The 27,949-nt window shown below is 49.1% G+C and overlaps 1 protein-coding gene across 2 annotated transcripts; it reads left to right on the top strand.

Annotated features, from left to right (window-relative positions):
• The first annotated feature begins 8,484 nt into the window (after positions 1–8,484).
• On the top strand, positions 8,485–12,102 carry IRX5 (iroquois homeobox 5). 2 transcript variants are annotated; one of them, XM_055232782.1, is made up of 3 exons: positions 8,485–9,062; positions 10,115–10,520; positions 10,694–12,102. In XM_055232782.1, exons 1-3 carry the CDS (start codon positions 8,814–8,816, stop codon positions 11,488–11,490), a joined length of 1,452 nt encoding a protein of 483 aa, XP_055088757.1. In that variant the 5' UTR covers positions 8,485–8,813; the 3' UTR covers positions 11,491–12,102. The 2 variants fall into 2 exon arrangements, with proteins under 2 accessions (XP_055088757.1, XP_055088758.1); XM_055232783.2 differs by having other exon boundaries at positions 8,701–9,062; positions 10,697–12,102.
• Positions 12,103–27,949: the final 15,847 nt, after the last annotated feature.

Below are 27,949 nucleotides of genomic sequence, written 5' to 3'. Positions count from 1 at the left end.
AAAAGAATCTGAAATTGGTATATTTCCCCTTCCTGTTGTGTTAACCAAAAATACTATTTGATTTAAAGATTAAAGAGTCTTTTTCCGGAAGATTTCTGTTTTTAAATGTACACTAGTTCTTTTAATGAAAGAAACTGGTTTTAGCCATGTTTCTAACCAATTTCCTAATTATATAACTAGACACCATGAAGTCCTTCATTGTTTTATTAATATTCCTCCCCAGATATAGTTCAGGGGGCAGATCTTTTTAAGCCAATCAAATTTAGTGTTGGGGGTTGGGGGAAGGTAGTACCTCAGCATTAGTGAAACGGGCAGATATTTTTGATGCCTAGAAAAGTATATTATTTTCCTTAAAAAGGAAAACAGATATAAATACCATTACAAAATTTCAGCCTGTATAAACATTCTTAGATATAGTAATTGGGGTATTATAAAAAGGTTTTACTCTGTTTTTAATTTAGCCTGCATATTCAATGTGCCTACATAGCACCAGAGGATAGAATCTTTTCCGATAAATACAAATTGAACCCAATTTTTGTTCAAGAATCTTTCATTCTTAAACACCACTGGGTTTTTGAAAATGAAAAAGCACATGGGTAAATTATCAAAGAAATAATCCACAATAAAAGGGAGCCCTCCATTCCATGTGAATCCCTGCAACAGCTGCAAGTAAGCAGCAAGCCAACCTAGGAAAGGATTATGTGGAAAGTGGAAAGGCACCTAAGGCTCTGATTCCAGGAAAAGAACCCCTGTGCAGGAGCTCCTGGCCTCCAGGACACTACAATGCCCCAGGCTGGGCCCAACTACTTCTTAGCAGAGCACTGGAACCAGCTGCCAAACACCAAGTCTCCTACTCAGAGTTTGGTCATGTCTGGCAGTAAATCATGCAGCAGAAAACACATCCCCCTCAAATGAAGGCAACAAAGAACTGGGAGGCGAATGAGGACGGTTAAGCAACATGCTAAATGCATGCACGTCAACCACAAACTAAAATGACATCTACAAGAACTGTGCAGGACACCTTCGCAGATCCAATTCTCAGAAAGAAGCTATTTTAAGGGTGCTGAGTATGGCTAAATGATATTTCTCAGCTCTACCAATGCAGTCCATGGCACTAGAAGAGGCAGGCTCAAAAACTTAGCAGAGGAAAATAAAATTGTTTCCATATACCAAATTCAAAGAAATTGCTGTCTACTGCACAAAGTTCTTACATGTAATAAAGGTTCAGGATTACAGAGGAAAGTATTCTTTTAAAAGAGATAATATTACCTCCTTATCTTCAGAATCTCCTCCTTCCAATAGCCAGTACAGTAGCTCCATTATGAATTGCAGACTCTTAAAGAGAAAAACAGGAATAGTTAGCTTCATCTTTTGCACCACTTCCTTCCTTCATGGAATTACAATTTAATTACCAATACTACAATTGATTTTATTCCTAGATGATACATTTCTCAAAAAGCATGCTCTTTAGCCATTTCCACTAGAGAACGTTTAATACAACCTTCTCAATTAATCAACCATAACCCATTATTGCTGAAAGGACATGTTTTCTTCATATTTTCAAGAGTGGGAACCCCCTACATCTATTTTATATAGAAGGAATATAAGAATTTTAATACATGTGAATACCTTTAATGTACATGAAATATGAATCCTAATAAATGTGGCCGATAACAGATATAAAACTCAACCAATCTGCACGTGTTTAGATTTTGCCTACATTTATCCTTAGGAGGAAAAAAGAAATCATTCAATCCTCTTATCTTTTAAATTCAACCATTTTATACATGGTTTAAAATAAAGTAAAACAAAACAAAAAACTAAGCTTAAAGGCAAACAAAAAGGAATCAGATTCCTCACGGTCTAACATTTTCTTTACATTTCTGTTGTGTTTTCTAACTCACTGTAATGCTTTAGTTCTCAGTCATACATGAAACCCAATTTCCATAAGCAATCGGTAATAGGAAAACTCAAGGATGTTACTTTAAAATTATTATATATCACTTCATATTAGTTAAAAATCACTGTAATGCCTCGGAAAGTATTCAGAGAAACATTTATTTTATTGGCGGCTATATTAACTACTGCCTTCTGTAAAATTAGCTTTTTTTTGTTATAAGAACCATTTTTTTTTACTTAATAAAATGTTCTGTCAATAAATTCAGTTCCTTGCTCTGACCACTAGACAAATATTCTGCAAAACAATTCTTTCTCATAGCTTTTCTTATCTGCCTATATTCAGCAGCCTCTATTTCATGAGAAATGACAAGTTTTACATACCTGTGTGTACTCTGTCACTAAAAAAGTTTCGTACCCATGACTGGAACTGATATTCCCACTAAATTTATTCTTAAAAGAACTAGGTAATTTAAATGATTAAAAACTGTAATTAGGCATAAACAGGTTATTTTTCTTAAATAATTCTATTTGTATAAAATATTACAACCTTCACTTTGATTTTTATGAAAAGCACGGAGTTTATAAATTTTACTGTCCAATTATACCATTAAAAATAAATTATTCACAGTAATTCCACGATAAATAGTAAGTAAAAATAAATTACTGTTTTATTTCATGAACCTAAAATTTTTCTATTTACTGTACTCTTGCTTAATGCATTAATAAAAATTTTTAATAATCAAAGGCCTCAAGTAGCTGACATTCTCTACATTTTGTACTTAGCCTCTATTATCAATATAAATACTTTAGTAAAACCAACATTGATGCTATTTTGGATTGACTCCACATACAAGCAAACTGTGTGCAGACACTCACTTGTAGACGAGCCTTGGGATGTGCAAGGACAAATTTCAGCCAACATTTGGAGGAACTCCTTAGTTCAGAAGTGAACTTAGCTGACAACATCCAAATGTATTATGGAAGCATCACACTTATCACCTGCACCGAAAATGGAAATGATTCTGTTTAAGGAAACACAGAAAACTAAGTAATACTTTTGGGATATTAGATTCAAATATCTAATTTTCTCCAAGGTATCACTCCGTATTATGGCAAATAAACAAATAAAAGCTGTATCAAGGTATGGAATATCATTAGCCTGAGAAAAGACTAGAAAAATGGATTACGTAAATGACAACTGCAGGAGAAAATTATATTCTCTTCTCCCGAACAAATGTTAAGTGCATCCCTACTAATAAAGACTTAAACTCAAACTACATTAGAATATACTGGTTTTCAATTTTGAAGCATCTAAGTTAATTTGCTAAGCTAAATTGGTGCTAAGGTATACTACAGCTATAAAAACACTGCAGATTTATGCAGAAATAAGTCTTCAGCATCACACTTCGGAGTAGTGCTATGAAAGCAAACCAGTCATTATTGAAAAAGGAAAAAAGAATTTCCTAGATTTGACATGTTCTTAGAGTTGCACCAACTGCTATTCTATTAAGAAAAATTATTCCCTATAAACAGCTAACAAATATACCAAAAAGATGTTAAAATACAGGAGTCAACAAAAGAGATATTGAAGAGAAATATATAAAGATAATGAAATACTACTCAAAACAGGCTGTACTATCCCAAAGTTAAAACATTATTCCAAAGTATGATGCTATGTTCATAATCTATTTTGAGGAGCATATTTAATTCACTCAGGATTATATGATTTAATTTACTTTCCTGTTATCAACTAAAGAACATTTTTTCCTAAGATTTATAGAATGTATACACATAATAATTATTGAGTTATTCGTTAAAATGGATGATTAGTTCATATTCCTATTTCATCTCTTTTAATGCAATATATCAAATTTGAAAATAACACATGGATAACAGCATAAGAATGCTCATCATAGCTGCCAGAGGGGAAAAAAAATTTTGATTGGGGGTGGTATGGGAGATAAAGCAATTATCTCAAAATTAATGGTCTTGTTTTAGTTTTAGCAAACAAATCTACATAAGTCTTTCTTTTAGTTTACCATGTAATTCTAACCAGCTAATTATCCTTGTAGTCAAGAATGAGCTGTGACTCTACACCTGGCTTTTCCGATCATATGCCTATGGTCTCCTCCACTTTCATTTCCTCTTTCTACAATGACTTTTAATATTAAAGAAAAACATACACACTTCTTACATACACACTGATAGACAGCCAGCTTCCAGGAAATCATGAGCTACAAAGAGAGGGGAAACTCTTAATGCAATACTTATGTTAAAAGGTATTAGGTGCTGGGTAAGCCAAGGGTAATATAATCAACAGCATCCATCTTGCCAGTGTTTCTGCATTCCGAGATTTGGACTAAAGAACAGTAATATTATTTTAGTGTGGTCACCCAGGTTATGACTCAGATCCTTAAACTAGTAAGAGACTAGTGCACAGAACAATATTTTGGAAGAAATAAAACAGTTTTCTTCTATTTTTAGAAATAAAAACAAGGCATTCCGTAAACACTGTGTCTAGGTATTGAATGATATGAAAAAGAAATTGTTTTAGGTCATTAAGGCACACCAGGAGACTGTTTCTTTTAAAAAAAAAAACGAAATAGCATAAATTTCTCATATATTTACCTCTTATTATGTTCCTGTTTCTGCACATTAAGCATGCCCTCCTCTACAGACTTATTCTGAACACTAATAAGTGTTTGTTTAATAAAATACTGCTCTATTTTATGCTTTTCTTTCAAAATTAGAAACCATTATTCTACAAAGGTAGAGCACAAAGAAAGCCGACACAGGCATTGCCAAAAAGCCACAAGTAGTATTAGCACATGCCAGAACACTTAACATTAAACTATCATTTCTCTCTAAAACTTCTGTTGCCAAAGTGTTCACAAAATCTGGAAGCCCAAAGACAGGTTTCAAGTGCAATTAAATTCTCCAAAAGCAAAACTGTACAAAAATATGCCGCCCTTCTTATGTCACCATTTATAGACAACATTTTCTCAGGATCTTAATTAAGATAACGATGCACACCTGTGTCAACATTCTCTGGCAAGACAGCCTTATCAATCATAATCCTTTAAGTACACTCCAAAACAGCAAAGCGATATGACAGAAGCAATCTGTTGCCTTTCCTGGTGTTGGTGTTATGTCTCTCCCACAAGAATGATGAGATCTTTAAAATACAGCAGACCTACTTTTATGAGTCTTTAAAGTTTTAACTGTAAATAGCTATTACACTAAGTAAACAGGAATAACCTCTTTTGCACTTGACTGAAACAATGACAACTGTACAGCCAAAACTTGAAGAACAAGCTCTAGGGCCATGTCTTGACAATACAATTGCGAATCATACTTTAAAGCTTTAAATTTTAAGAGTTATGCGAAACTGGATCCGTGCAGACATGACAAACCAATAAACCTTTAGGAAGTTTTAAAATGAGAATATTTAATAGTTCTACGTTAAAAACAACCCGAGCAAACTTATCCCTAGTGTAAGTTTAAATGTTTGGAAAGATACAAATTCAATAGAAAGCAAGGGGAGAAAAAGTCTTCTTGGCAACCTGGGATGGGAGGGATACAGATCCCACCTCTGCTGGAAGAGAAAGCTTCAGAGTCAAGACACCAATCAAACTACCGCTAACAAGTATGCAGCTTTCCAAACGGAAAAGCTGATGAATAGGAAGTAAGGAGGGGAGAGTGAAACAAATGGTCACCACTATCCAGATAAAGTTAAAACCTCGTGTTTACCAGCAAAAAAGTGAACGCTTTCATATAAAAACGGAGAAAACCCGTCAGATGCTATCTGCATGCCGTCTGACTGCTAATCATGATCGGCCGTTCCCTTTCTCATATTAACACAATTCTATCTCAGTCGCCGGGCGGCCGTGGCCAGCTGAGCAGCAGAGCCATCAACGTGCAAATAAAGCAGAAAATAGAGACATCCTTAAGAAATGAGTCTTAAATTTGACGTAGAGCGGAGGTGACAACCACGGCAACAGAACCATACATTCTAAATGCCTCAATATCTTGCAGGAGTCTCTCCAGCCCTTGACACCAAAAAGAAGACAGTACAAGAAAAGGGGTTAAAAAAATTAAAAAACCAACCAAAAAACGGGGCGGGGGCGGGGGGAGAAAGCGCGGGACTGCCGGAGTGGCAGGATGATGTAATGAGGATGTCTGTGTGACAGGCTCGGGTTCTCGGTGGCACAAACCTCCAGGGCTCTACTCCGGAAAGCCGTGTCCCGGACGACAGCCGCGGCGACTGAGGGGCCACGCCCACGCGCGCCCGCCCCGGAACCCCGACACCCGGAGAGGCTCGTCCAGCGCCGACGCGGCCCGAGGCCCAGGCCCTAACCCACGGGACGTCTGGCCGCGCGCGGGGCACCGCCGCGTCCGTCCGGCCCACAAGGGGACACGACTCTAGGGGCGGACGGCGCGGCCAGGGGTCCTGGACGGGGCCGGGGCTCACCTCTCCTCCGCCGCGCGGGCGCGCGGGCCGCGGACGCTCCCTCGTGGCTGGCGCGAGCCCCCGGAGGGCGGCGCGCGCGGGCCGTTACCGACCGTTAGCGCCAGGGGCTGCGGCTGCGGCGGGCGGAGCCGGGGGCGGGCGCTGAGGGGCCGTGGGGCCGCAAGAGGCGGGAGCGAGGGGAGCAGGGCGGGGACGCTGCTCCCGGGAGCTCCCAGCGACGACTCGGGCCTACAGAGAGCCCGAGAAGAGGCCGTCGGCGAGGCAGCCACTGGCCGGCTCCGCGCTCCCCCAGGCTCGGGCTGCTCCGCCTCGCTTAGGCTTTGGCAGGCTGGCAGCCACCTCGGCCCCGCGGTCCCCGCGGCCGCTGCCGCCAGCTTCCCGTCTCCATGACAATAGCGCGATCGAGACCCCGCTCCGCCCCGCCCCGCCCCCTTGGCGACGAGACTCGGAGGAAAGCGGGGTTACGTCACCAGGGGGGCGGAGCCCAGAGGCCAGCGCCCAATCATAGGTGAAGGAGGTGTCAGGCACTGGGCTGGGCGGACCCAGGGGGTTCTCGGAGAATGTAGTCTGAACCGGTCAGTCCTCTTGGTGGGCGGTGTCTGGGGGAGGGGAGCAGAAGGAGGGGAGGAGCCAACGCGCGTGCACGAGAGCGCACCGCCGACCGGGTGCCGGTGCGGCGGTGGGTTAGTGTGAGCTCGCGAAATAAAGTACATCTCGCCCGTCAAAGTCAATGCGAGAAACTTTGTATATAGTTATGCTTCGGCTTGCGTGTGGCCCCATTATGCGAAGTTCCCGATATCCCGAGCTTACGCGGCGTGCCCAAACCTGTGCCATCTTCTGTCCTGGTTCACCAGCGCCCCTGTCTGTCCCAGAGTTCGAGTGCGTCCGTGGCTTGTGGTGGCGGGAGGTGGAGAGAAGAGGAGAGGGTCTGTTTTGTATTCTAACTGTGTGGCCGTCGTGGGCAAGGGCTCTGCCTCTGACTCAGTTGTGTGTGTTTGCCTCGCCAGCGCCTCGCTGAACAAACAGTGGTTGGGTTGGGCACTGCTCTGCCCAGTGTTTGCAGTGGAGCGTGGGCGGGTGCGAGAGTGCGTGCGAAGGGGAAGGCGACTTAAACAAAAGGGAAGGGGACCCGCACCCTCCACCACCACCGACTTGGCGGTGCTAGCTGCGTGCGGTGGGAAAGCCGGGAGAAAGAGGCTGCGAGGCGTGGGAGTGGAGCTGGGGACGGTCCCGAGACCTCCTCGGGTGTAGCTGATTCTCTGTCTGGCAATTCTTGCCCACCACCCCTACTCTAGAAAAAGGCTACCCCGGTAGTTCCAGGAACCAGTGTCTTCTCCCTCGCCGTCCGGCGAGGGGTCGGTAGAAGGAAAGCGAGGCGGGGACGTGCAGACGTCTGAGGCCTGTCTCTCGCCCACCTGCTGCTGCCGGCGCAGAGGGGCAGTCATCCCGGACTTCCTGCGCCCTAGGCGCGGGCCATCCATCGGCTCTTCCAGAGACTTTCATTCCAGATCTCCAGCTGGCTCTCGGGCCCCCTGGCTTGGGGAAGACGCCAGAAGGGGGTGGGCAACGAATGGCCTCGGAGCCCAGCCTGCCGGAGAACAAGAAATCCGCAAAGTCCGCGTTCTACTGTGGCCAGGAGAGCGCAGAGCGTTCGCCGGCGCACAGTCCGCGGCCTTGTTCCCTTTGTGCTTTGGGGCGGCGGGACCCGCTGCAGGGCCGGCCGTGCGTCGGGACTGCCACTCCGCCCCGAGTTAGCAGAAGAGGAAAGTTGGAAGAGATCGGCGCTCCTGGGATGTGATTGTCATCCTGGGGCCGGCGCTCGAGAGTCTGAGAAAAAGCGAGAGAGAGGGAGAGACCGGGGAGGGGAAAAGGGGAGGCAAAGAGGAGGGGTGAGAGGGGGCCCGCGGAGGGGAGGCGGGCGCTAGGGAGGGGCGAGAGGAGCGCCAGCGAGCGGGAGAGGGAGCCGAGGAGGAAGAGGGAGAGGGCGAGGCGTGCCTGGCGGCCGGGTTGGCTGCGGCCGCCCAGAAGCTCCTGCCAGTCCTCCCACCGACTACACCCCGGGAAGGAGGAGCTTCGAGCGCGCACAAGGCGTCAGAATCCTCAATTTCCAACTTAGCATCTTGGCAGGACCTTTGCAAAGCCAAAAGCAGAGCCCCCCGGTGCAAAGAGCGAGGGGAAAAAACAGAAAGCAGCAAGGGAGGGGAGGGGAAAAAAAGCCCAGCTGGGGCGAGCTAGGCGCGCAGAGGAGCGGGCGCGGCGGTCGCAGCCGGAGGCGCGCGGGAAGCCAGCGAGGAGGCGCCGCGGGCCGGAGCCCCGGAGCCGGGGCCAGAAGAGCGGCGGCCCAGGGCAGCCAGAGGCCAGGTGCCCGCCCGCTCGCCCTCGCAGGGCGCCGCCCGGCTCGTTGGCGGCCGCGGCGCGGCGCGCCCCATGCCCGTGTGTGGCCATGTCCTATCCGCAGGGCTACTTGTACCAGCCGTCCGCCTCGCTGGCGCTCTACTCGTGCCCGGCGTACAGCACCAGCGTCATTTCGGGGCCCCGCACGGATGAGCTCGGCCGCTCGTCTTCGGGCTCCGCGTTCTCGCCCTACGCTGGCTCGACTGCCTTCACGGCGCCCTCGCCGGGCTACAACTCGCACCTCCAGTACGGCGCGGACCCCGCCGCCGCCGCCGCCGCCGCCTTCTCCTCGTACGTGGTAAGTGAACGGGATCCGCGGCGGGCGAGGGGCAGCAGGGGCCGGGCGGGAGGACGGGGGCGGAGGGGGACACGGGCCTAGGCGCCAACACCGACCTCCCCCGCCAAGCTTCGCGGCCCCTTCAAACTTGGGCGATTGTCTCCGCCGGCTTCGCCCAGGCCTTGGGCTCGAGAGTTGCTCGGAAAAGAGAGCCGCGTCTTGCTCGGTTCGCTGAGCTGGTGGGAAGGGGTTCTGTGGAGAGAGGTAGCTGCAATTAAAGAGCAGCATTTGGTGTAAACGTAAGCTCCGGGCTGCCCTGCAAATTTTATATTTTTGGTTTTGCTATTTTGGAAAAGTAGTTCAAAAGAAATAGACCCGAAATTTGAGCAGCAGCGTGCTAAGTCTATGTAAATGTGTTTGGCCTAGCCTTTAATTAGTCCTCCAAAATGTTGCAAATCCGTAATCCTATCCTCGCAATCCGATTTGGGGGTATTAAATTTCTGAAAAGTCGGTCGAGCTGCGGTGCATCCGGGATTTTTCGGCCAGGTTGTAACTTCGGTCTGGGGTAGTATTTTTGAAGGGCGGGAGTGCCTGGGCATGGCTCAGCTTTTTGTTTGCATTTCTTAGCGTGTTGAAAAAAAGAAAAAAAGAGCCTTGACTTCCCTTGTTTTCCCCCCTTGCGCCCAACGTGCGGCCGCTCCCGCGCTGAGCGCGGAGTCGCCTCAGTTGCCCAGGCCTCTATCTGCATGGAGGGCCGGGCCGCCGCGGCCAGATCTGCGCACGGGGTACGGACGTGCCCGGGCAGATGGGGGCCTACGGGGTGACACCGAGGCCAGGACAGCTTCAGGGGCCCCAGAAGGACCTGACCCAGGAAATGAGGTCGCCGCTGCCTTCTGAGGAGGGGGAGGAGTTGCTCCTAGGTCTGAACCCCGCCAGCCTTGCCCCGTAGGAAGCTAGAGTGCGGGCTTGGTCCACCCACAGACCCCGGGGAGCGCTGGGAAGAGGGTGCTTCGGTCGTTCCGATGGCAGTGGAGACCACGGTCCACACTCACCTCTCTGCGTCTCCACCGCAGGGCTCTCCCTACGACCACACACCTGGCATGGCGGGCTCCTTGGGGTACCATCCTTACGCGGCGCCCCTGGGATCGTACCCTTACGGGGACCCAGCGTACCGGAAGAACGCCACAAGGGACGCCACGGCTACGCTCAAGGCCTGGCTCAACGAGCACCGCAAGAACCCCTACCCCACCAAGGGCGAGAAGATCATGCTGGCCATCATCACCAAGATGACCCTCACCCAGGTGTCCACCTGGTTCGCCAACGCGCGCCGGCGCCTCAAGAAAGAGAATAAAATGACGTGGACTCCGCGGAACCGCAGCGAGGACGAGGAAGAGGAGGAGAACATTGACCTGGAGAAGAACGACGAGGACGAGCCCCAGAAGCCCGAGGACAAGGGCGACCCCGAGGGCGCCGAAGCAGGTTGGTGGACACGGGAAAGGGCGTGTTGGGCGGGAGTAAAAAGGAAAAGAGAGGCCTGGAGGGGGCGCGCACGGGGCCTGGAGGTTGGGGGCAGGGGTCTCTGCCTTTGCGGGCGGGAACCGGGTCCCGCCGCGCGGCCTCTGCGCCCCTGACAGCCTGGGTTTCGCCCGCAGGAGGAGCTGAGCAGAAGGCGGCTTCGGGCTGCGAACGGCTTCAGGGACCACCCACCCCTGCAGGCAAGGAGACCGAGGGCAGCCTCAGCGACTCGGATTTTAAGGAGCCGCCCTCGGAGGGCCGCCTCGACGCGCTGCAGGGCCCCCCCAGCACCGGCGGGCCCTCCCCGGCTGGGCCAGCGGCGGCGCGGCTGGCAGAGGACCCGGCCCCTCACTACCTCGCTGGAGCGCCGGCGCCCGGCCCGCATCCAGCCGCGGGAGAGCTGCCCCCGGGTCCAGGCGGGCCCTCGGTTATCCATTCGCCGCCTCCGCCGCCGCCTCCGGCGGTGCTCGCCAAGCCCAAACTGTGGTCTCTGGCAGAGATCGCCACATCCTCGGACAAGGTCAAGGACGGGGGCGGCGGGAGCGAGGGCTCTCCATGCCCACCGTGTCCCGGGCCCATAGCCGGGCAAACCCTAGGAGGCAGCCGTGCGTCGCCGGCCCCGGCGCCGTCGCGCTCGCCCTCGGCGCAGTGTCCTTTTCCAGGCGGGACGGTGCTGTCCCGGCCTCTCTACTACACCGCGCCCTTCTATCCCGGCTACACGAACTATGGCTCCTTCGGACACCTTCATGGCCACCCGGGGCCCGGGCCAGGCCCCACAACCGGTCCGGGGTCTCATTTCAATGGATTAAACCAGACCGTGTTGAACCGAGCGGACGCTTTGGCTAAAGACCCGAAAATGTTGCGGAGCCAGTCTCAGCTAGACCTGTGCAAAGACTCTCCCTATGAATTGAAGAAAGGTATGTCCGACATTTAACGCGGGCTGCGTCGGTCCTGGACTTTTCTAATTTATTAAAAACATGGCCTTGGCAGTTATTTTTCCATCACCGAGAGAGAGAGACAGAGAGAGAAAATAAACTACCCCTCCTAATCAGAAGTTTATAGTTTATGGAGATGGATGACATAAAAATGTAAACATCTCCACACACACAAAAAAATGTCTTAACCAACCGAAAAGAGAAATTAAAAAAGGATTTGTATTAAATCTTATTCTGTATATTTAATGTAGCATTTTTGTATTTAAATTGATATTCAATATCTTTGAAGTAAATTATGAAATCAAGACACCTGTACAGGCATTTAATGTTTTTTTGTAATATAAATAATATACATTTGTGTTTCCCTCAAAACTGTTTCATAGTTTAAAAATACAAGTTTAATTTAATTTTTTACACCTATTGATTCTGCTGGGTATGAGCTAAAGTATTACAGAAAGGAAACAGGTTATACTCTTAGATTTAAAAAGTGAAAGAAACTGCAGGCGCCTTTGTAAAATGCAAAATATTTAATTAAAAGAGATTTTAACATAATGAGAGACACTCATTACTTTTTAGAAGCCTCAATAAACTGTCCGTTGCCTTGGTCAAAAGGTGCAAACTGCAACTTTTTTCGAAGTGGGGATTGAAAGGTTCCACAGACCTTCAAGTGTGCCAGGGGAAAACCATAATTAGGCTGCAAGCCCCGGGGAACCTGGCCCTGCCCAGAATGCAGATCTGGATCACTGATGCGGGCTGTTTGGGAGAGATTGGACCCTGGAGGAAGGAGAAGAGAGACCCAAGTGTGTGCCCAGAAGGGAGAAAAGATGGCAAAGCCAACTAGGGACACGCACCACCCGAGCGCCATCGCTTAACCTAATTACTTCCAATCAGTGTCGTGTTTTATGCAAAGCAATCAGCTGGTGAACTTTGCTAATGAGTTCGATTTTATGCCGGATTTAGCCCTTATTACTATTTCAAGGGTGCTTCGGGCTAGTGCGGGCGGGAGCATTCAGGGATGCCAAGGGGAAGACTTTCCGAAGTCACTGTCTTCTCTGCCCCTTCAAATTTGGGCATTGATCTCTTCTTTGGATTTGATTAAATTATGAACGTTCCGTCTCAGACCGTGCGGGTGGCAGGCGGCCCAGAAGTGCCCGCTCAGCTGCGGGGCTGGGGTCGAGCGGGACGGGCGAGGGGACGGTTTCCCCCTTTCACAGGTAGGTGTCACACTTGTCCTGAATTTCAAGCCTGCACTTTACAGAGTCGGAGATTGAAGAGTGGGCGGAAGGGGAGGAGGGAGGGCCACAGCCACTTGGGGGAAGAGAGGGGAGCCCCTGAAACGATCCCTCCCTCTCACAACGGGCCTCTTTTTGGACAAGTGGCCTTCAAAAGTTCGAGGCCATTTGCCTAGATAACGAGACCGTTGTGGAGTCCATCAGGCTTGTCGTCGCTTTAGCACTTTTCCGAGCTCAGATGCAAGAGTCCGAGTAGCTACAAAAATATTTTTGGGGTTTTATTTTCTCGTTTTAATCCCGCATACTTCATCTCAAAATGAAAAGTCCGGATGCATTTGAATCCCTAATGAGGAAGAATCAACGCCCTGCCCCCGAGGCCGGCCAACGATGTTGGTTCGGGCTTGGCTGCGGTGCTGGCGGCTCCATTTTGCACCGAGTGCGGCTCCGAGATCTGGAGCCCGGACGCGTTTTACTTCGTGGGAAATTTTCAGCGGCTGGGGGAGGGACTGGGGGGGTGTTATAGCAAAAACATACCCCAGCGACGGGAATTAATTTGCTGTATTAAACCCAAGCCTGAGTGTAGAGAGGGAATGTGTTTGCACGTAACACCGGCTTAATTAGGCTAAGTCAAAATGCACATATTTGCATTTCTACTGAATATGACTTTAACCTTAACTCGGGGTTTTAAATCCACCCCGAAGTTTCACTGGAGTTGCTTTTGCTATTTCTTTTTTTTAACCTGCCACGGGGCTCCTTTAAGCTTATTCGAATTTAAACAAGTTTGAAAGCTGCATTGTCCAGATGTTTTAGCAAACAGCAGTCGACTTCAGGGTTTAAATTAGTGAGAAAATTCACGCAGGGAAAATGGTTTCAAAGCTGGAAGTGTGAATGATTAAATATGCATGAGACGATCGTATTTTATTTTGTCCCTTTAATTATAAATGATTTTTTAAACAATTGAATTCCAGAGATGACTTGCCCTCCCTCCTTCCCCCCCCCACCCCGCGCCTCATCCCCCTCCACTCTCCCCTCTCTCCCCCCACAGCCTGGTTCACAATCAGCTTTCCCCCCTGTTGAATATGCAGCCCCAGAAGTCACCTTTTCTAAAAAAGTCAGAAGAATAGGCCAGTCCCCTTCTCTTAAGGGAGAGTTTAAGGACGACATCAACTCGGCGGGGTTTTGGAAGCATTGGCCCTAAACCCTGCCCAACGATTTTAAAAAGAAAATTACAGGCCTCCCAGTGTTCCCGGGAATATGCAAATGGCAGGGCGCAGGCCTCCCAAATCAGACCGCGAAGGCTCGAGGCTGGGAGCCGAATGCCCGCCGAGCTGCCTGGGAACGGGAACCGTGCATCCAGGAACGCCAGGCGTTTCTCTTCATCCAGGGACGGCGCGGGGAGCCTCCGGCTGGGGAGCTAAACCGGTGGGGACTCCGCGGCTGCTGCCTGAGTCACTGTCCTCTGCCTGCATCCCTCCCTCCCTGGGCCTCTGCACGGTCTGCGGTTTTCTGTGCGCACTTGGTCTTCAGTACTAGCACCCAATTACGTCTGGGTTTTTCTTCTTTACAGAGCTGGGTTTCGGTGGCCACTAGCTCTTCTAGTGTTTAGTGACTTTGAGTTTGGAGGTTGCCTACCAGGCAAACGGGGGTTCAGGGCATTTAGGAAATGTCTTCCACGCTTAATCCCAGAAGTGGTTGCGTGTCCGTATGATCCCGAGTTCCTGCCAGAGCCTCTTCTTTGCTGCGTCTCGGGCCCTCCAGCAGGCGAAGCCTCTTAGACGCGCTGGGGAAACTTCCGGCGTTTTCGGGGCTCAGGGTTTCTTCTCAGGCATGGATTGGGGCGCAGAAGTTGCGCGAGGCAGCGCCTAAGGTCCCGAGGTGCTGAGACTGTGCTGGCGTTTGCCACCTGTGCCTGGCTAGGCCGTTTCTGGGCCCCAAGAAACGCCTACCTTGGCACTTAGGGACCAGAAGCCGCTGGATGTCTAGCAACAGGGGTCACGGGATCACTGCGTGGGGTCTCTGTAAGCAGTCCCCTGAGGCAGTGCAAAACCGGGAACCTGCTCTGTGCGGGGCCGAATCAGTTCATGGGATTTGGGAGTCAGGAGAGACGTCTTTCTCCTCCCTGCTCCTACACTCCGGGTACCAAGGCCCGAAATGCCGTTCCCCCAGCCTGGGTGCGGGGTCTGCAGCAAGGCCTCCTGATTTGCAAACCCCTCCGGGCTGCTTATTCCCGGTGCCACGCGCAGCCCTTGGGACCTAGAAGATTGTGGGGGAGGGAAGGTCGCAAGTGCGGTTTTGGCACGACGGTGCCTCCTAGTCCACCTGTCCCCCACAGCTAGCTGCCGACTCGGACGGAAGCGCCGAACAGCGCAATGCAAACCGCCCAAAGTGAAAGGAATGTAATTGCGCTCCCATGACAGAGCCAGACGCGGATGCAGTTTAGGAAGGGCGCCGCCTACCGGCCCCTGAGAGCCATGCGATTCGAAGGGAGGGGGACCTAGAGGAGACCCCTGCTATGCCCCCACCCACCGTGGGGCCTTAGCTTTGAACTCCGGCCCGGACAAACTTAAACTGCTTCGCCACCCCAACGCGCCACAGCCCTGGACCTAAGACCCAGTTAGCATTGGGGATTTGGGGAGCAGGGCCCACGACTAGAACAGTGTTAACCCTACCGGTTCCCGCCACAGCTTCGGCACATTTCAAAGAACCAGGAGCAGGCAATTGAGAAATACGCTGCCGGCTGAAACAGCCTGCGGGTGGGGGCTGCAGCCGAGCGCGCCCGGCAGTTCCCACCCCGCATCAGGTGTACGCACTTCCACTCCTGCGGGCCCTTCCACGCTCCAGCTCTGGACCCCGCGCAGTTTTAATTTGCGGTTTGGAAAATGGGGGTGCTACCGTTCAACCGCGCCCTCAAAGACCGTTTTGGTCTTAAGAGCTTTTGGCCTGTGGGGTGGACATCTGTAGAAAAAGGAAAAACAAAACAAAAGTACCCTCCCATTGCGTCGAACCCTCCTATTTCGAAAAGAACTTTCATGATGTCGGCGTGGCAAGGCCTGCGGTGCTCACCTCGGCTTCGCCCTACCCCGCCAGAAGCCCTCATAGGTTGTGTTCACTGGTCTCCCCCAGGTGCAGGGTTATTAGGGGAAAGCGGGGCCCCTCGGGCTGGATCTTTGTTTCCCTCGTCGCCCGGTCATCGAACAGGAGGGAAATCGGGCCCGACTGCGACCTTGCTGCCCGCTTTCCCCTTAAACTGGCTAAAGCTTCAGGACTGTCCCTAGACCCACCCCGCGGGTCTTCCTTTGTGTCCAGGGCAGAGCCGATCTCCTTTTCGTTTTCACGATAACTGCGACTTGGGCCTCGGGCACTAGGCGAGCCCAGGTTGTGGCCTAACAGCAGATCGCCTCGGGGGCTTGGCTGCAGCTCTGGCCGCACCTCCAGCGCTGGGCGGCCTCTTGGGGCCAGTGGGGATCTCTGGCCTCGTGTAGGCCGCGGGCCCCAGCCCTGGGTCCCCAAGGCCGCTTGCCGGGCAGCGCTCGTTTCCCGCACCGGGAGGAGCCCAGCGCGCCCAGACACCACTTTCCCAGTGAAATCTGCTTTTATTTGCTCCGAGCAAACCCCGGGCTCTTAGCGCTCCCGCCTGATGGATGCAAATGTAAATGTGCACTTATTTAATTGGATCAGGCCCCAAGATAAAAGAGATAAACGGCTCCCCGTTTGCTAACTTATTTTCCGAGGCATACAGCGCCGCGTGGAGGGGAAGCTAATGAAGGAGCAGCGCGGCGCTTGGCACTCGAGCTCTCCGCAGCCGTGGCACGCTGGCCGGCCGGCCCCGCGTGGGCTGCAACTCCTTGTCGACCTGCTTTGCACTGGCCCTGCCCGCTAGATAGGGTCCCCCCGGGACCTTCTGTGCGCCAGGCTGGGAAAGTGAGAAGGCGTGGTGTTGGCATCGCGCTTACAAATACCCCACCCTCGCCACAACTTTCTCTTTTCTCTACCTCGGTTTGTCCCCCTCTCCTTTCTTACCCAAGTCTCTATGCTTGGGTCATACTGGCTGGGCCCATTCCATAGAAAATCCTTCCTATCTTCTTTCCCAGGCATCTTCTTAATTCCTCAGGCGTCGTCTTTCACCCCAATTGGAGGTTTCAGAAAAAGACGCGAGGACCTTGAAAAAGACCAGGTGCGACCCTCCAGCCCCCAGGGTCCTGCGGAGCCGCCCTCGAGAAGGAAGGACCTCCTCCTCTGTTCCCACAAGGCCCTCTTTTGGAGCATGAGATTTCTTTCAGAATCAGCTGGAAGACATGGATTAACCTCTTTTCTCCCAAATAATGTAGGAACACAATACACAGAGCACTTAAGTCATTGCAAGGGGTCGCGGAACCCCGAAAACCAAACATTAGGAGAAAGGGGTGCCTGGCTCTTGCCTCCCTGGGGCGGGAATTCGAACCTCAAGGCCAGCGCATCCTCCTTCCCGGCAAGTTTGTTTTCCAATTTGGGGCCTTGGTTTTTCGTTCCCGCAGTTTCTCTCACGTTCAGAAGGGCTGCGGAGGAAGTCGGGATGGGCTAGGGAGAGAGACCTGATGAAACGACCTGCCGAGAATGGGTACACAGCAGTCGATGGTGAGGGGCGCCCTAGGCTGAGACACTGTGGGCTGGAGGGCTGGACTGGCGAGGTTGGGAAGGGCTGTGTGGGAGGAGGCTGGGCCGGGCAGGGCGTCCCGGCCACGCCCCGTCCCCAACGCGCTGATGGATCGGCTTGTCAGGAGAGCTCTGTGCGCGGAGCCCATCAGAAAACACTTACCTCGCTAAACTGAAATTACTGTCTTTTCAGGGGCTAATTTGTGTAGCTCCCATGGAGGGGCTTGGAGGGGGGTTGATGAGGCATAAAATGATGATTAATGAATTTATTGGCCGCTGCTCATCAAACAAGGACTGGAGAGTTCGCGTCTGCACCCGCGGCCTGGCGGCGGCGCTCAACACAACTGGGGTTCAGCTTCCAGGGCCTCAGCGCCTGCTTGAGTTTCCCCAAGTGCCCAGTCCTGAGTGCTTTCCTTAGCTGCTTCCTGCTGGCGGTCTCCCCCACAACCCCATCCTAATTCGGGGCACAGGCTCTAGCTGCCGCCATCGCCCACTGCGAACCAACTGCCCAGGCCTGGGGGGAGGTCGGCTGCAGGCCCATGGGGACAATGCCTTCTCCAGGACTGAGTGTGACTGTGGCACCCGAGGCAGCCTGGAGCTGGGGGACTGGAGTTGTCTTCCAAAAATGTTATAGTTTACCGGGTTGGTACTTGGGCCTCGGTGGCTCAGCCCTGCCTCCGCAACTTACTAGCTATGTGTCCTTGGACAGATCCAATACCCAGTCTGAGCCTCCCTGTCCTCATCTGTGAAATGGGGCTTTACCACTCCTGGCTTTGTGAGGATTCAAGTGCACGGCACATGGCTATCCTTCCTTATAGTTATTAAAGTCATGCTATTTTAAGACTTCAGTTCACTGGAGACGCTAGCTAAGGCCTGGGAATAAACAGAGGATGGGAGAGAGAGGCTTGGGTTGTGACTTGAGGGAGAGAGAATCCTGCCTGAATGGCTGATCTTTCTCAGCACTTGCCTCCACCTTCCCAGCTTTCCTGGCTGGGACTTGATAGCCAGGACAGTGAGGGAGACTGGAAGGCAGTTCGACCAGGGAGTGACCTGCTCAGAGTTGAGCTTTCTGGAGCTGACTGGAGCTGCTACGTGGCTTGTTTACATGGCAGAATCTACTTTAAGGTTAGTCTGCTAGACAGTTCAGAACTTCTTCTTCTCATAACCCATCCTTTGTCTGCAGGCTCCTGTCTTTTGGAATCTGTCCACAGGACCTTTTGGCTATTTCTGCTGGTTTTAATCAAGAACCTGCAGCCCATGAACTTATAATTTCAACTTGGATTATTTTCTCTGATTAAATCACCTCCCCTGCCTACCTCATACCACCTCACTCTGTCCGTCCCAGATCTCCTAACAGTGGACTTCTCCCTTGCCTTCCCAGGACATCCCGTGTTCCTGCAACAGAAGACAAGAAAGACCTTGACATTGACCTTTCTAGTGGAAAGCCTATCCTAGTCTCTGTGTTAGTACAGCCCCACTTAAACTGTTCCCTTCCCTTACTCTAACCACTGTCAATTAAGCACCTGTAATATACCAGATGTACTGTTCTAGTCATTGGTGATGCAGCAATGAACAAAACAAAGTCCTTGCCTTCCTACACTTTAGAGAATATGACAGAAAATAAACAAATGAGTGAGATAATGACTTATTGCCATGTCCAGGTGATGAGAGTTATGAGAAAAATTCAGTAGGGTAAGGGGTTAGTGAGGGCAGTCTGGGAACCCTCTCTTAGGAAGCTCTCTTAGGTGTTTGCACAAAGACCTGGAAGAAGTTAGGGAACAGGCCATGCAGATATTTGCAGGAAAAGAGTGCCAGGCAGAAGGAAGGGCGAATGCAAGGATCCTGCAGTGGGAGCAGGTTTGAGCAGCAAGGAGATCTTTGTGGAAGGGGAAGAAGCCTAGGTAAAGCTAGGGTCAGGTTATATGGGACCTTGTAGGTCCTGGTGGGATATTTGGGATTTATGAGAGAGGGAGAAAAGGAGGAAGTGTGGGAGGATTTTGAGGGGAGTAATAAGATCTAACTTACGGGTTTTTTGTTTTGTTTTGTTTTTGGTGTTTTTTGTGGTTTTTTTTTTTTTTTGACAGAGTCTCACTCTGTCGCCCAGGCTGGAGCGCAGTGACGCGATCTCGGTCACTGCAACCTCTGCCTCCCAGGTTCAAGCGATTCTCCTGCCTCAGCCTCCTGAGAAGCTGAGACTATAGGCACATGCCACCATGCCTGGCTAATTTTTTGTATTTTTAGTAAGGATGGGGTTTCATCATGTTACCCAGGTTGGTCTCCTGACCTCACGATCTGCCCGTCTCGGCCTCCCAAAGTGTTGGGATTACAGGCCTGAGCCACTGTGCCTGGCCCAACAAGATCTAATTTATGTTTTAAATGCATCCCCAGGGTGTGAGAGCTGAAAGTCTGGTAGGACAAGAGTGCAAGTAGGAAACAGTTAGGAGGCCAATGGAGAATTCAGGGGAAGGGAATGTTGCTTTGCACCAACCTCTACTTCTTGGTACCCAGAGAGGCGGGCAGAAGTGCTCAGGTTTGGGCTATATTTTGAAGGCAGAGTCAACAGGCTTTACTGATGACATTGTATATGGGCGAAGAGAGAAGAGCGGAGAATGCTGGATGCCTCTAAGGATTTGGGCCTGAGTCCCCAGGATAATAGGGGGTGTCATTTGCTGAGATGCCTAACATTAAGGGAGGTGCAGGGATTTTTTTTTCCCAGAAAGAGGGTAAGTAAAATACTCTTTGCCCTGACCCTCAAGCCATTGGGCCAAAAGGAGCTGCTTTTGTGGACACGTGAGGCATCTAGTGGCAAAGCACTCAAATGCCCAAGGCAGACGCAAAAGTCCAGGGAAAACTCAACAGATCATCTCTCCTGAAACCATAGACCTTACAGTTCTTTGACCACATCTCCCATTTCTTTTCTTTTTTTCCTTTAAAAAATAACCTAGCTATCCATCCTCTCTCTCTCTCTCTCTCTCTCTCTCTCTCTCTCTCTCTCTAGTAAAGATAGGGTTTCACTATGTTGCCCAGACTGGTCTTGAACTTCTGGACTCAAGCAATCCTCCTGCCTCAGCCTCTCAAAGTGCTAGGATTCCAGGTGTGAGACACCGCACCCTGGCCTCCCTGTTTATTTCTTTTCTCCTTACCAGTGGAGAAACTGAGGCTGAGGAAATGAAAATGATTTCTCCAAGCTCATGCCATGGGTTTAGAGACAGGGATGGATCCAAAACCCAAGTCTCCTAACTCCTAGGCCCGCGTTTTTCCCTGCCTCATCCAAGCTAAGTTCTCTGGGATATCTGTATTTTAACAGAGAACTCCTGGAAACAAAATGCTTTAACAGAGAGGAATGAATTTATAATGGCGGAATCTCAGACACTGTGACAGGCTGTCAAGGGAGATATATTTAGGCTGGGCCGGGAAACATCTTAGCCTTCCTCAGACACTGCTGGAGGATGACTGCCTCCTCAGGACTCCGTGTGTGAAGTACAGATGAAGAAAAAGCTCGGGATGTGCCGTCTCTCCCAGAGACTCAACAACAAGGAGGAACTGGGGCCGTTTCGCCTACCAGGGAGTGTTTTCTTTCCTAAACAATTGCTGTTTGAAAGGATTTACTCATTTCTTCTGTTTGAAGTGACATCTGCCCGCCCACAATTATCCCATGTGATGCCAGCAAAAATTAATGTTCCTTTGCCAATCATTTCACAGCAACTCCTATCAAAGACAGATTGGAGTTGGGGGCAAAGCCCCCCATCGTGGATCCTTCATGCATTTATTTTGAATTTTTTTTTCTGACATTTCAGCTTCACTGTTTTTTTTTTTTTTTTTTCAATCCTTTACTTGACTTGGGGATTTTGTTTTGTTTTATTTTTTTTCTGTAAATGATCGGTAGCTTTGTCCCCAAGGGAATCCACAGGCCCTTAGGAACAGCATCTCAACATCTTTCAAGCAGAGTGAGACATCTGTTATCCCTAGATTCCAAATCCCCTCACCGTTCCAGAATGTTCCAGACACCTTCCCAACTAACATGGTTTGACATCAGACACCACATAGTTGTTTCTGGGACTTTTTTTTAGATTCAAACCACAAGATTTTCTGTTTGTTTGTTTGTTTTGTTTGCCCTCTATTTGTATCCAGTATCTAAGTCCAAACCCTGTGTAATAGGTGTCTTTTATTCCAAATACTCATCTATGCAAGATATTCATTGGTCACTGACGACCAATTTTCCTGGATCACATAAAAGAGAAGATTAGTGGCAACGTGGAGAAAAGGGCTCATTTGGAATAAATACCATCTCTTTGCTCTCATGAAGAGTGTGGCAGAAAAGTCGTTGGCCTGGTTTATTTTGGTTGGTGGAGTTATTTTTCTTTCTGGGTTTTTGTTTTTTTTTTAATTTTCCCTTTCAATCTGGCTAAGGCCTGACAAGTTCTAGAGCATGTAGGAGGAACATCTGGGGCACCATAGGGCTGGAGACTAGAAGGAACCAGAGCTCTGTACTCCATGCTCTTCAAACTCACTCATTCCAGGGCTGGAATGAGTGCAATTTCTATTTTGATTACTATTTAGAAAATAATTTCCTTCCAATTTTTTCATAATTTACTTATTTAGGAATATTTGTAATGCTACTGAAACTGAAACAGAAGACACTTATAAAAAAAATTAATTCAATGAAATTCTTGGCCCCATGGGTTTGAAAGTGACTGAGGTTTCTCAGGGTCTCTGATTGCTTCTAGAGGCTTCCCCTGACCCTGTTCTTTCTTCTTTGCAGGCTGCCCTCAAAGTTATATGGGCTGCATGAGTATCTCTTCATCCCCACCTAAAATCATGTCATGTCTTTCCAGAGATGTGCTTACCACACTTTGGAAAATAGTAACTGCTTATTTTACAGATATGGAAACTGAAGTCCTGAGAGGTAAAGCAACTTACTCAAGATCAGTCAGCTGGTTGGGGACAGAGCCAGGGGTGTCTGCCTTCCCTTCCCCACCCTGCTCCCCCCGACTTCCTCACCGGTTCCCTCTGGGAGCTCTTTCTTATCAAACCCCTTGCACTGGAATCCTCATCTCAAATGTGGTTCTAGGGCGCGGGACTCAAACGGGAGGGGCCTTGCAAAACCCTGAGATTTCAATGCTTCTGTCCCACTGGTCCTGCAGTACCTGAACCCTTTTTTCCTGTCTGTGGGGTCACTCTTTGGGGGTAAAAGGCCAAGACCAACAACCAAATATGCTCTTTGACATCATAAAAATCCCTGGCCCTTCTTTTCTTCTGCAGGGACAGGAGAGGTGGCCAGAGTTTGCACCTGTGAGAAAGCACAGCGGGGCAGGGAGTTGGGGTTCTCAGGTAACGTCGCAAAGAAGGGGTAGGTGTCATCTTCCATCCAGAATTTTCTTCCCCAGGAGCCCCTCGTGCCCTCTTTCTCCAGCTACTCACCAATGGGGTTTCCCATCCCAGTCCCTTCCTTCCTAAAGCCAACCACAGTGATGTGGTAATTGTTGAGTGTCAACAAGTGGGGGCTTTGGGCTCCCAGCTGTAATGTCACTCAAAGTCAACTCCCCCTAGCTTGTCCCTTTTCCCTTCTTTTCTCCTCGGGTTGGGGATCAGATAGGCCCTCCCCTACCTGTCCTGGAAGGTCAGCCATGCCCCTCAGTGCTGCTATCGCCCACCTGGCTTAGCACCCATCTCTGCCTCTCACCCTTGCTCTAAGCCACACATTGACTAGCTGAATATATACAGGTTGGGCATCCTTAACCTGAAAATCCGAAATCCAAAATGCTCCAAATTTCAAAACTTTTTGAGTGCTGACGTGATACTGGGAGTGAAATATTTCACACCTGACCTCATGAGACAGGTCACAGTCAAAACACGGGTAAACAACACATGGTGTATTCAGTGTCCCCAAGGGAAAAATAAAATTATCTTCAGGATATGTATATAAGGTGTATATTAAATATAAGTGAATTACATGTTTAGGTGTGGGTCCCCAAGGTATCTAATTATATATTTTCCAGGATTCCAAAATCCCCCCAAAATGCAAAATACAAAACACTTCTGGTCTCAAGCATTTTGGATAAGGGATACTCAACCTGTATCTGCAACTAGAAGGACCACATGCAACTCAATTTCAAAATGCCCCAAACTGAAGTTAAGCCCTCCCCATTCCTCCCCTTAGCCCTAGGTTCATATCAGCTTCTCCCCATGGCCTGCACCCAGTCACCAGTGGAGGGAATGTAGAAACCTCCTGGTACCTCTCTTTCCCTCCCTTTCATACTCTAATTGGAACCTTTGTCCTCTGTTGCATGGACTGTCACATATCTCTGGAGTGTCTACCTGCCCTTATCAGCTTTGTACCACTTACATGAAGCCTAAAGCCTGGTGTGTCCTGGGTATTCAATAAATGCAGATGGAAATGCAAACAAATGAATGAATCCTAAGCCAATGTATTTGAACTTTCCTATACAATTTCCCTATGAATTTTGAAAGCAAGCTGGTGTCAGACAGATGTGGGTTCAAATCCTGATGGCCCTCTGTTATTTGGAGTATATTAGTGAGCTAGATTAAATGCTCATGGAATCTAGACAGAGATGCCCAGGACACGTGGGGAGTGAGAAGGTGAGCTCCAGGGTGTGCCTGCCTGTGTTCCATTCCAGTTTGTGACATGCGCCAGCTGTGGAATCCAAGGTAAGTTCTTTCATCCCTCTGAGCCTCAGTGTTCTCATCTGTAAGATGGAGATAATAACAGTATCTGGCTCAGAGGGCAAATGAGATAATGCCTGCCAAGCCCACCAAAGCACATGGTCAACAATCAATAAATGGAAGCTGGGCCAGGCACGGTGGCTCACACCTGTAATCCCAGCACTTTGAAAGGTCAAGGTGGGTGGATGGCTTGAGCTCAGGAGTTTGAGACCAGCCTGGGCAACATGATAAAACCCCGGCTCTACTAAAAATACAAGAATTAGCCAGGCATGGTGGCACACGCCTGTAATTCCAGCCACTGAGGAGGCTGAGGCACGAGAATCGCTTGAACCACGGAGGCGGAGGTTGCAGTGAGCCAAGACCGCACCATTGCCAGCCTAGGTGACAGAGCGAGACTGTCTCAAAACGAAACACAAAAACAAAATAAATGGAAGCTGTAGCTGTTATTACTTGATAAATATTGCTTCATATTATTGAAGATGACTTCATCTGAGAATTTCTAAAATTGCACAGTGTGTTTTCTTCAGTTCTTAACTGCTTCACATCTTTTTGCTGACCAGCAATGTTTAAGGTGTCTAGAGTTAAAAAAAAAAAAAAAAAAGCTTATTTTAAGAATCACGCCTCGGAACATTATTTCATTACTTAAACTTGCTGCTGACTCATCTGTCCCTTGGTAACTGAGTCTTTCTTTACCAATAACTTTAATTACATCAATTACTCATTTCAAAAACTGCTGAATAATGAGAACTCCTAGAGGTGACACCATGGACTTCTGTCACACAAGCAGGGACTTGTGGAAGGAGAACAGGTTTTTCTTTTCTTTTTTAATAGCATTCAGTACTTCAAATATGAAAAATTCATTCAGTCTTCATTATTTACTTTCTGTCTATCTATCTATAATTAGCAATCTTCATAGCAGGGGAAAATGACAATTCATAACTTCTTGAACTGAATTGAATTTGTTTCATCTTCTGACATTTCTGAGTCATAAGGCCCAAGTCTCTGCCTCTGGGGTAAAATAAATGTTTGATAATTCTAGCACCAATTCCTTTGCTAAAAGCTGCTAATTACATAGTTTATGATTTAACATATTACTTAAACAATTATCTTGTCATTAATAACAATAGCTACCTTATTAAGCTCTTAGTATATGCCAGTTATTGCTTTGAAGAGTCTATATCCATGATCTCAGCAGAATCTCATCAAACCCTACAGAGTAGGTGCAATTATTATCCCCATTTTACAGCTGAAGAGACTAAAACATTGCAAGATTAACTTGCCTAAGTAGGTGTCAAAGTAAGAGATGTGCGTAGGAATGTCTGTCTCTCTTTCTGTGCCTAGACGCAACCAGGAGAGAGCTGCTGGCTGTTATTTTTATTTTTTTTTTTTTTGAGACGGAGTCTTGCTCTGTCGCCCAGGCTGGAGTGCAGTGGCCCGATCTCGGCTCACTGCAAGCTCCGCCTCCCGGGTTCACGCCATTCTCCTGCCTCAGCCTCTCTGAGTAGCTGGGACTAAAGGCGCCCGCCACCACGCCCGGCTAATTTTTTGTATTTTTAGTAGAGACGGGGTTTCACAGTGGTCTCGATCTCCTGACCTCGTGATCCGCCTGCCTCGGCCTCCCAAAGTGCTGGGATTACAAGCCTGAGCCACCGCACCCGGCCTGTTCTTTACTGCTATAGGCATTAAATGCTTTTCTGGCTATTCATGGCTCAGTTCTACTGTGAGTTGAATAAGGTACCTGCTATTTGCTGAGCTTGAAGTGCTATCAGACTGCAGGGAAGTGGTAATCCTCAATGTGGTGAGAGGAGTAGGTGGATGCCTAGGCTGGGCATCTCTCAAAACCCCGCCCCAGAGCACACTGTCTTCCTTCCTCCTCTCCAAGCCCTTGTACCCTGGCTCCTGGACTGTGACATCGGACTCCCACTAGGTCTCTCTGACTCGAGACTCTCCCTGCATCTTTTCATCTGCATACTCTTCCCTTATTAGCCAGGAGACAATAGAGCTATGGAAGGTTGTGGAGCAGGAGAGTGACTAAATCAAAGCTGCACTTCAAAAAGAGTAAAGTCAGGCTGGCCACGGTGGCTCACACCTCTAATCCCAGCACTTTGGGTGGTTGAGGTGGGCAGATCACTTGAGGTCAGGAGTTCAAGACTAGCCTGGCCAACATGGTGAAACCTTGTCTCTATAAAAAAAAAATACAAAAGTTAGCCGGGCGTGGTGGCAGGCGCCTGTCATCCCAGCTACTCGGGAGACTGAGGTGGGAGAATCTCTTGAACCTGGGAGGTGGAGGTTGTAGTGAGCTGAGATCACGCCACTGCACTCCAGCCTGGGTGACAGAGTGAGACCTTGTCTCAAAAAACAAAAACAAAACCAAACAAATGAACAAACAAAAAAAACAAAAGGAATAAAGTGCAGCTCCTGTATCTGTCATTCAAAGTTCTTCTTCCATCTGATCCCACTCTCCTTGTAGCCTCATGTCCCAAGACTCTTCATGGGTATCTTGTGCTGAACAGTCCCTGCCCACACACTTTTCCCAGGCTCTTCCTCTGCTTCAATGCCCTTCATCCAGGTCACATGTCTAAATTCACCTGCCCTTTTGAAACTCATCTTAAGCCCTTCTAGAGGTCTTCCTCAATGGCTCTAGCCCATAGTGCTTCTGCTGAGCTAGAGGCAATGTAGTTTATAGGCTCTGGGGTCATGGTAATCTGGGTTTGCATCTCACCTCTGCCACGTATCAGCTCTGTGACCTTGGGTAAGGGCTCAACCTCTCAAAGCCTCAATTCCACAATAGTAAAGATGTGAATCTCTGTGTCCTGAAGCTGTTAGGATGAGTGTGGGCATTTCTGGGGAATGTCTTATGAAGTCATTAATTTTAGCACTGCCTACAGAGCCAGGTATGTTCGTTGGCCACATACTGAGTGCCCAGGTAGAAGACTGGAAACAAGATGATTCCAAAATGCACACACTCCAGTGAGCTCTGGGCTGGCTGGCTACTGTGATCTTTTCATGTATGTTCCCTTGAACACATAGATCTGGCTCTGGGCTTTCCTGCTCTGTTTGTCCTGAGCCAGTACCATACTGTTTGTCTTACTATGGCTTTGTAATATGCTTTAATATCTGGTAGGGCAGTCCTTATATCTTGTTTTTCTTGGTCAAAACTATTTAACTTGACTATTTGGGGGCATTTATTCTTCCACACAAATTTCAAGATGAGTTTATTAAGTGTTTAAATTATTATATTTGTACCCTTTCTGCACGTGACACAAAGTTTTAGCTTCAAGACTGTGGGGGTGAGAATATCCAGGTGATTCTCTGAGGACACAGGTTAAGAAAGTAATAAAGTGCATGCCAGTGTTCTGACAGGACCTGTCTCGTGCATCCTGATGGTTCTTAGGTGAACCCGAGGACCCAGGTGCCTTGCCTTGGGTGGGTGGAGGGGAAAAAGCAAAGGCCCTTTGTGGCTCTGAGGTAGTGTGACAGAGGAGTGCATGCCCTGGTCCTGGAAGGCAGCACTCTCCTGTGCCTGCTGCTCTGGGCAGGGTGCAGAGCTGGCTGCCTGAGGACTTGGGGCTTCTGGTGTACCCATACCCAAAGAAGGAGGTTTCCTTATTTCAATCATGTTTCTCTTAAATACCCTTGGCCCAGTCCTGACTCTTTCCTATCAAATGACAAGTACCAGGGATCCAGGTCATATGGTGACTAATAGCATGGGCCCCAGAGTCAGGCTACCTGGGTTCCTGTCCCTCTATGATGGATCCCTCCTCCGCCTATCTGCCCAACTCACCCCCACCCTTAGCAAGTGGCAGCACTACCATCTAAAAACCCAGGAGTCAGCCAGCTTTTCTCATTTTCTCCAAATTGTCACATCTAGTTACCAAATCTGGTTGATTCAACATCCTTGACTTTTTGC

This window comes from Symphalangus syndactylus, chromosome 11, assembly GCF_028878055.3.
Source record: "Symphalangus syndactylus isolate Jambi chromosome 11, NHGRI_mSymSyn1-v2.1_pri, whole genome shotgun sequence".
NCBI lineage: Eukaryota > Metazoa > Chordata > Mammalia > Primates > Hylobatidae > Symphalangus > Symphalangus syndactylus.
The sequence above is the reverse complement of the archived record's forward strand: the minus strand, read 5'-3'. Positions and strand labels throughout refer to the sequence as shown.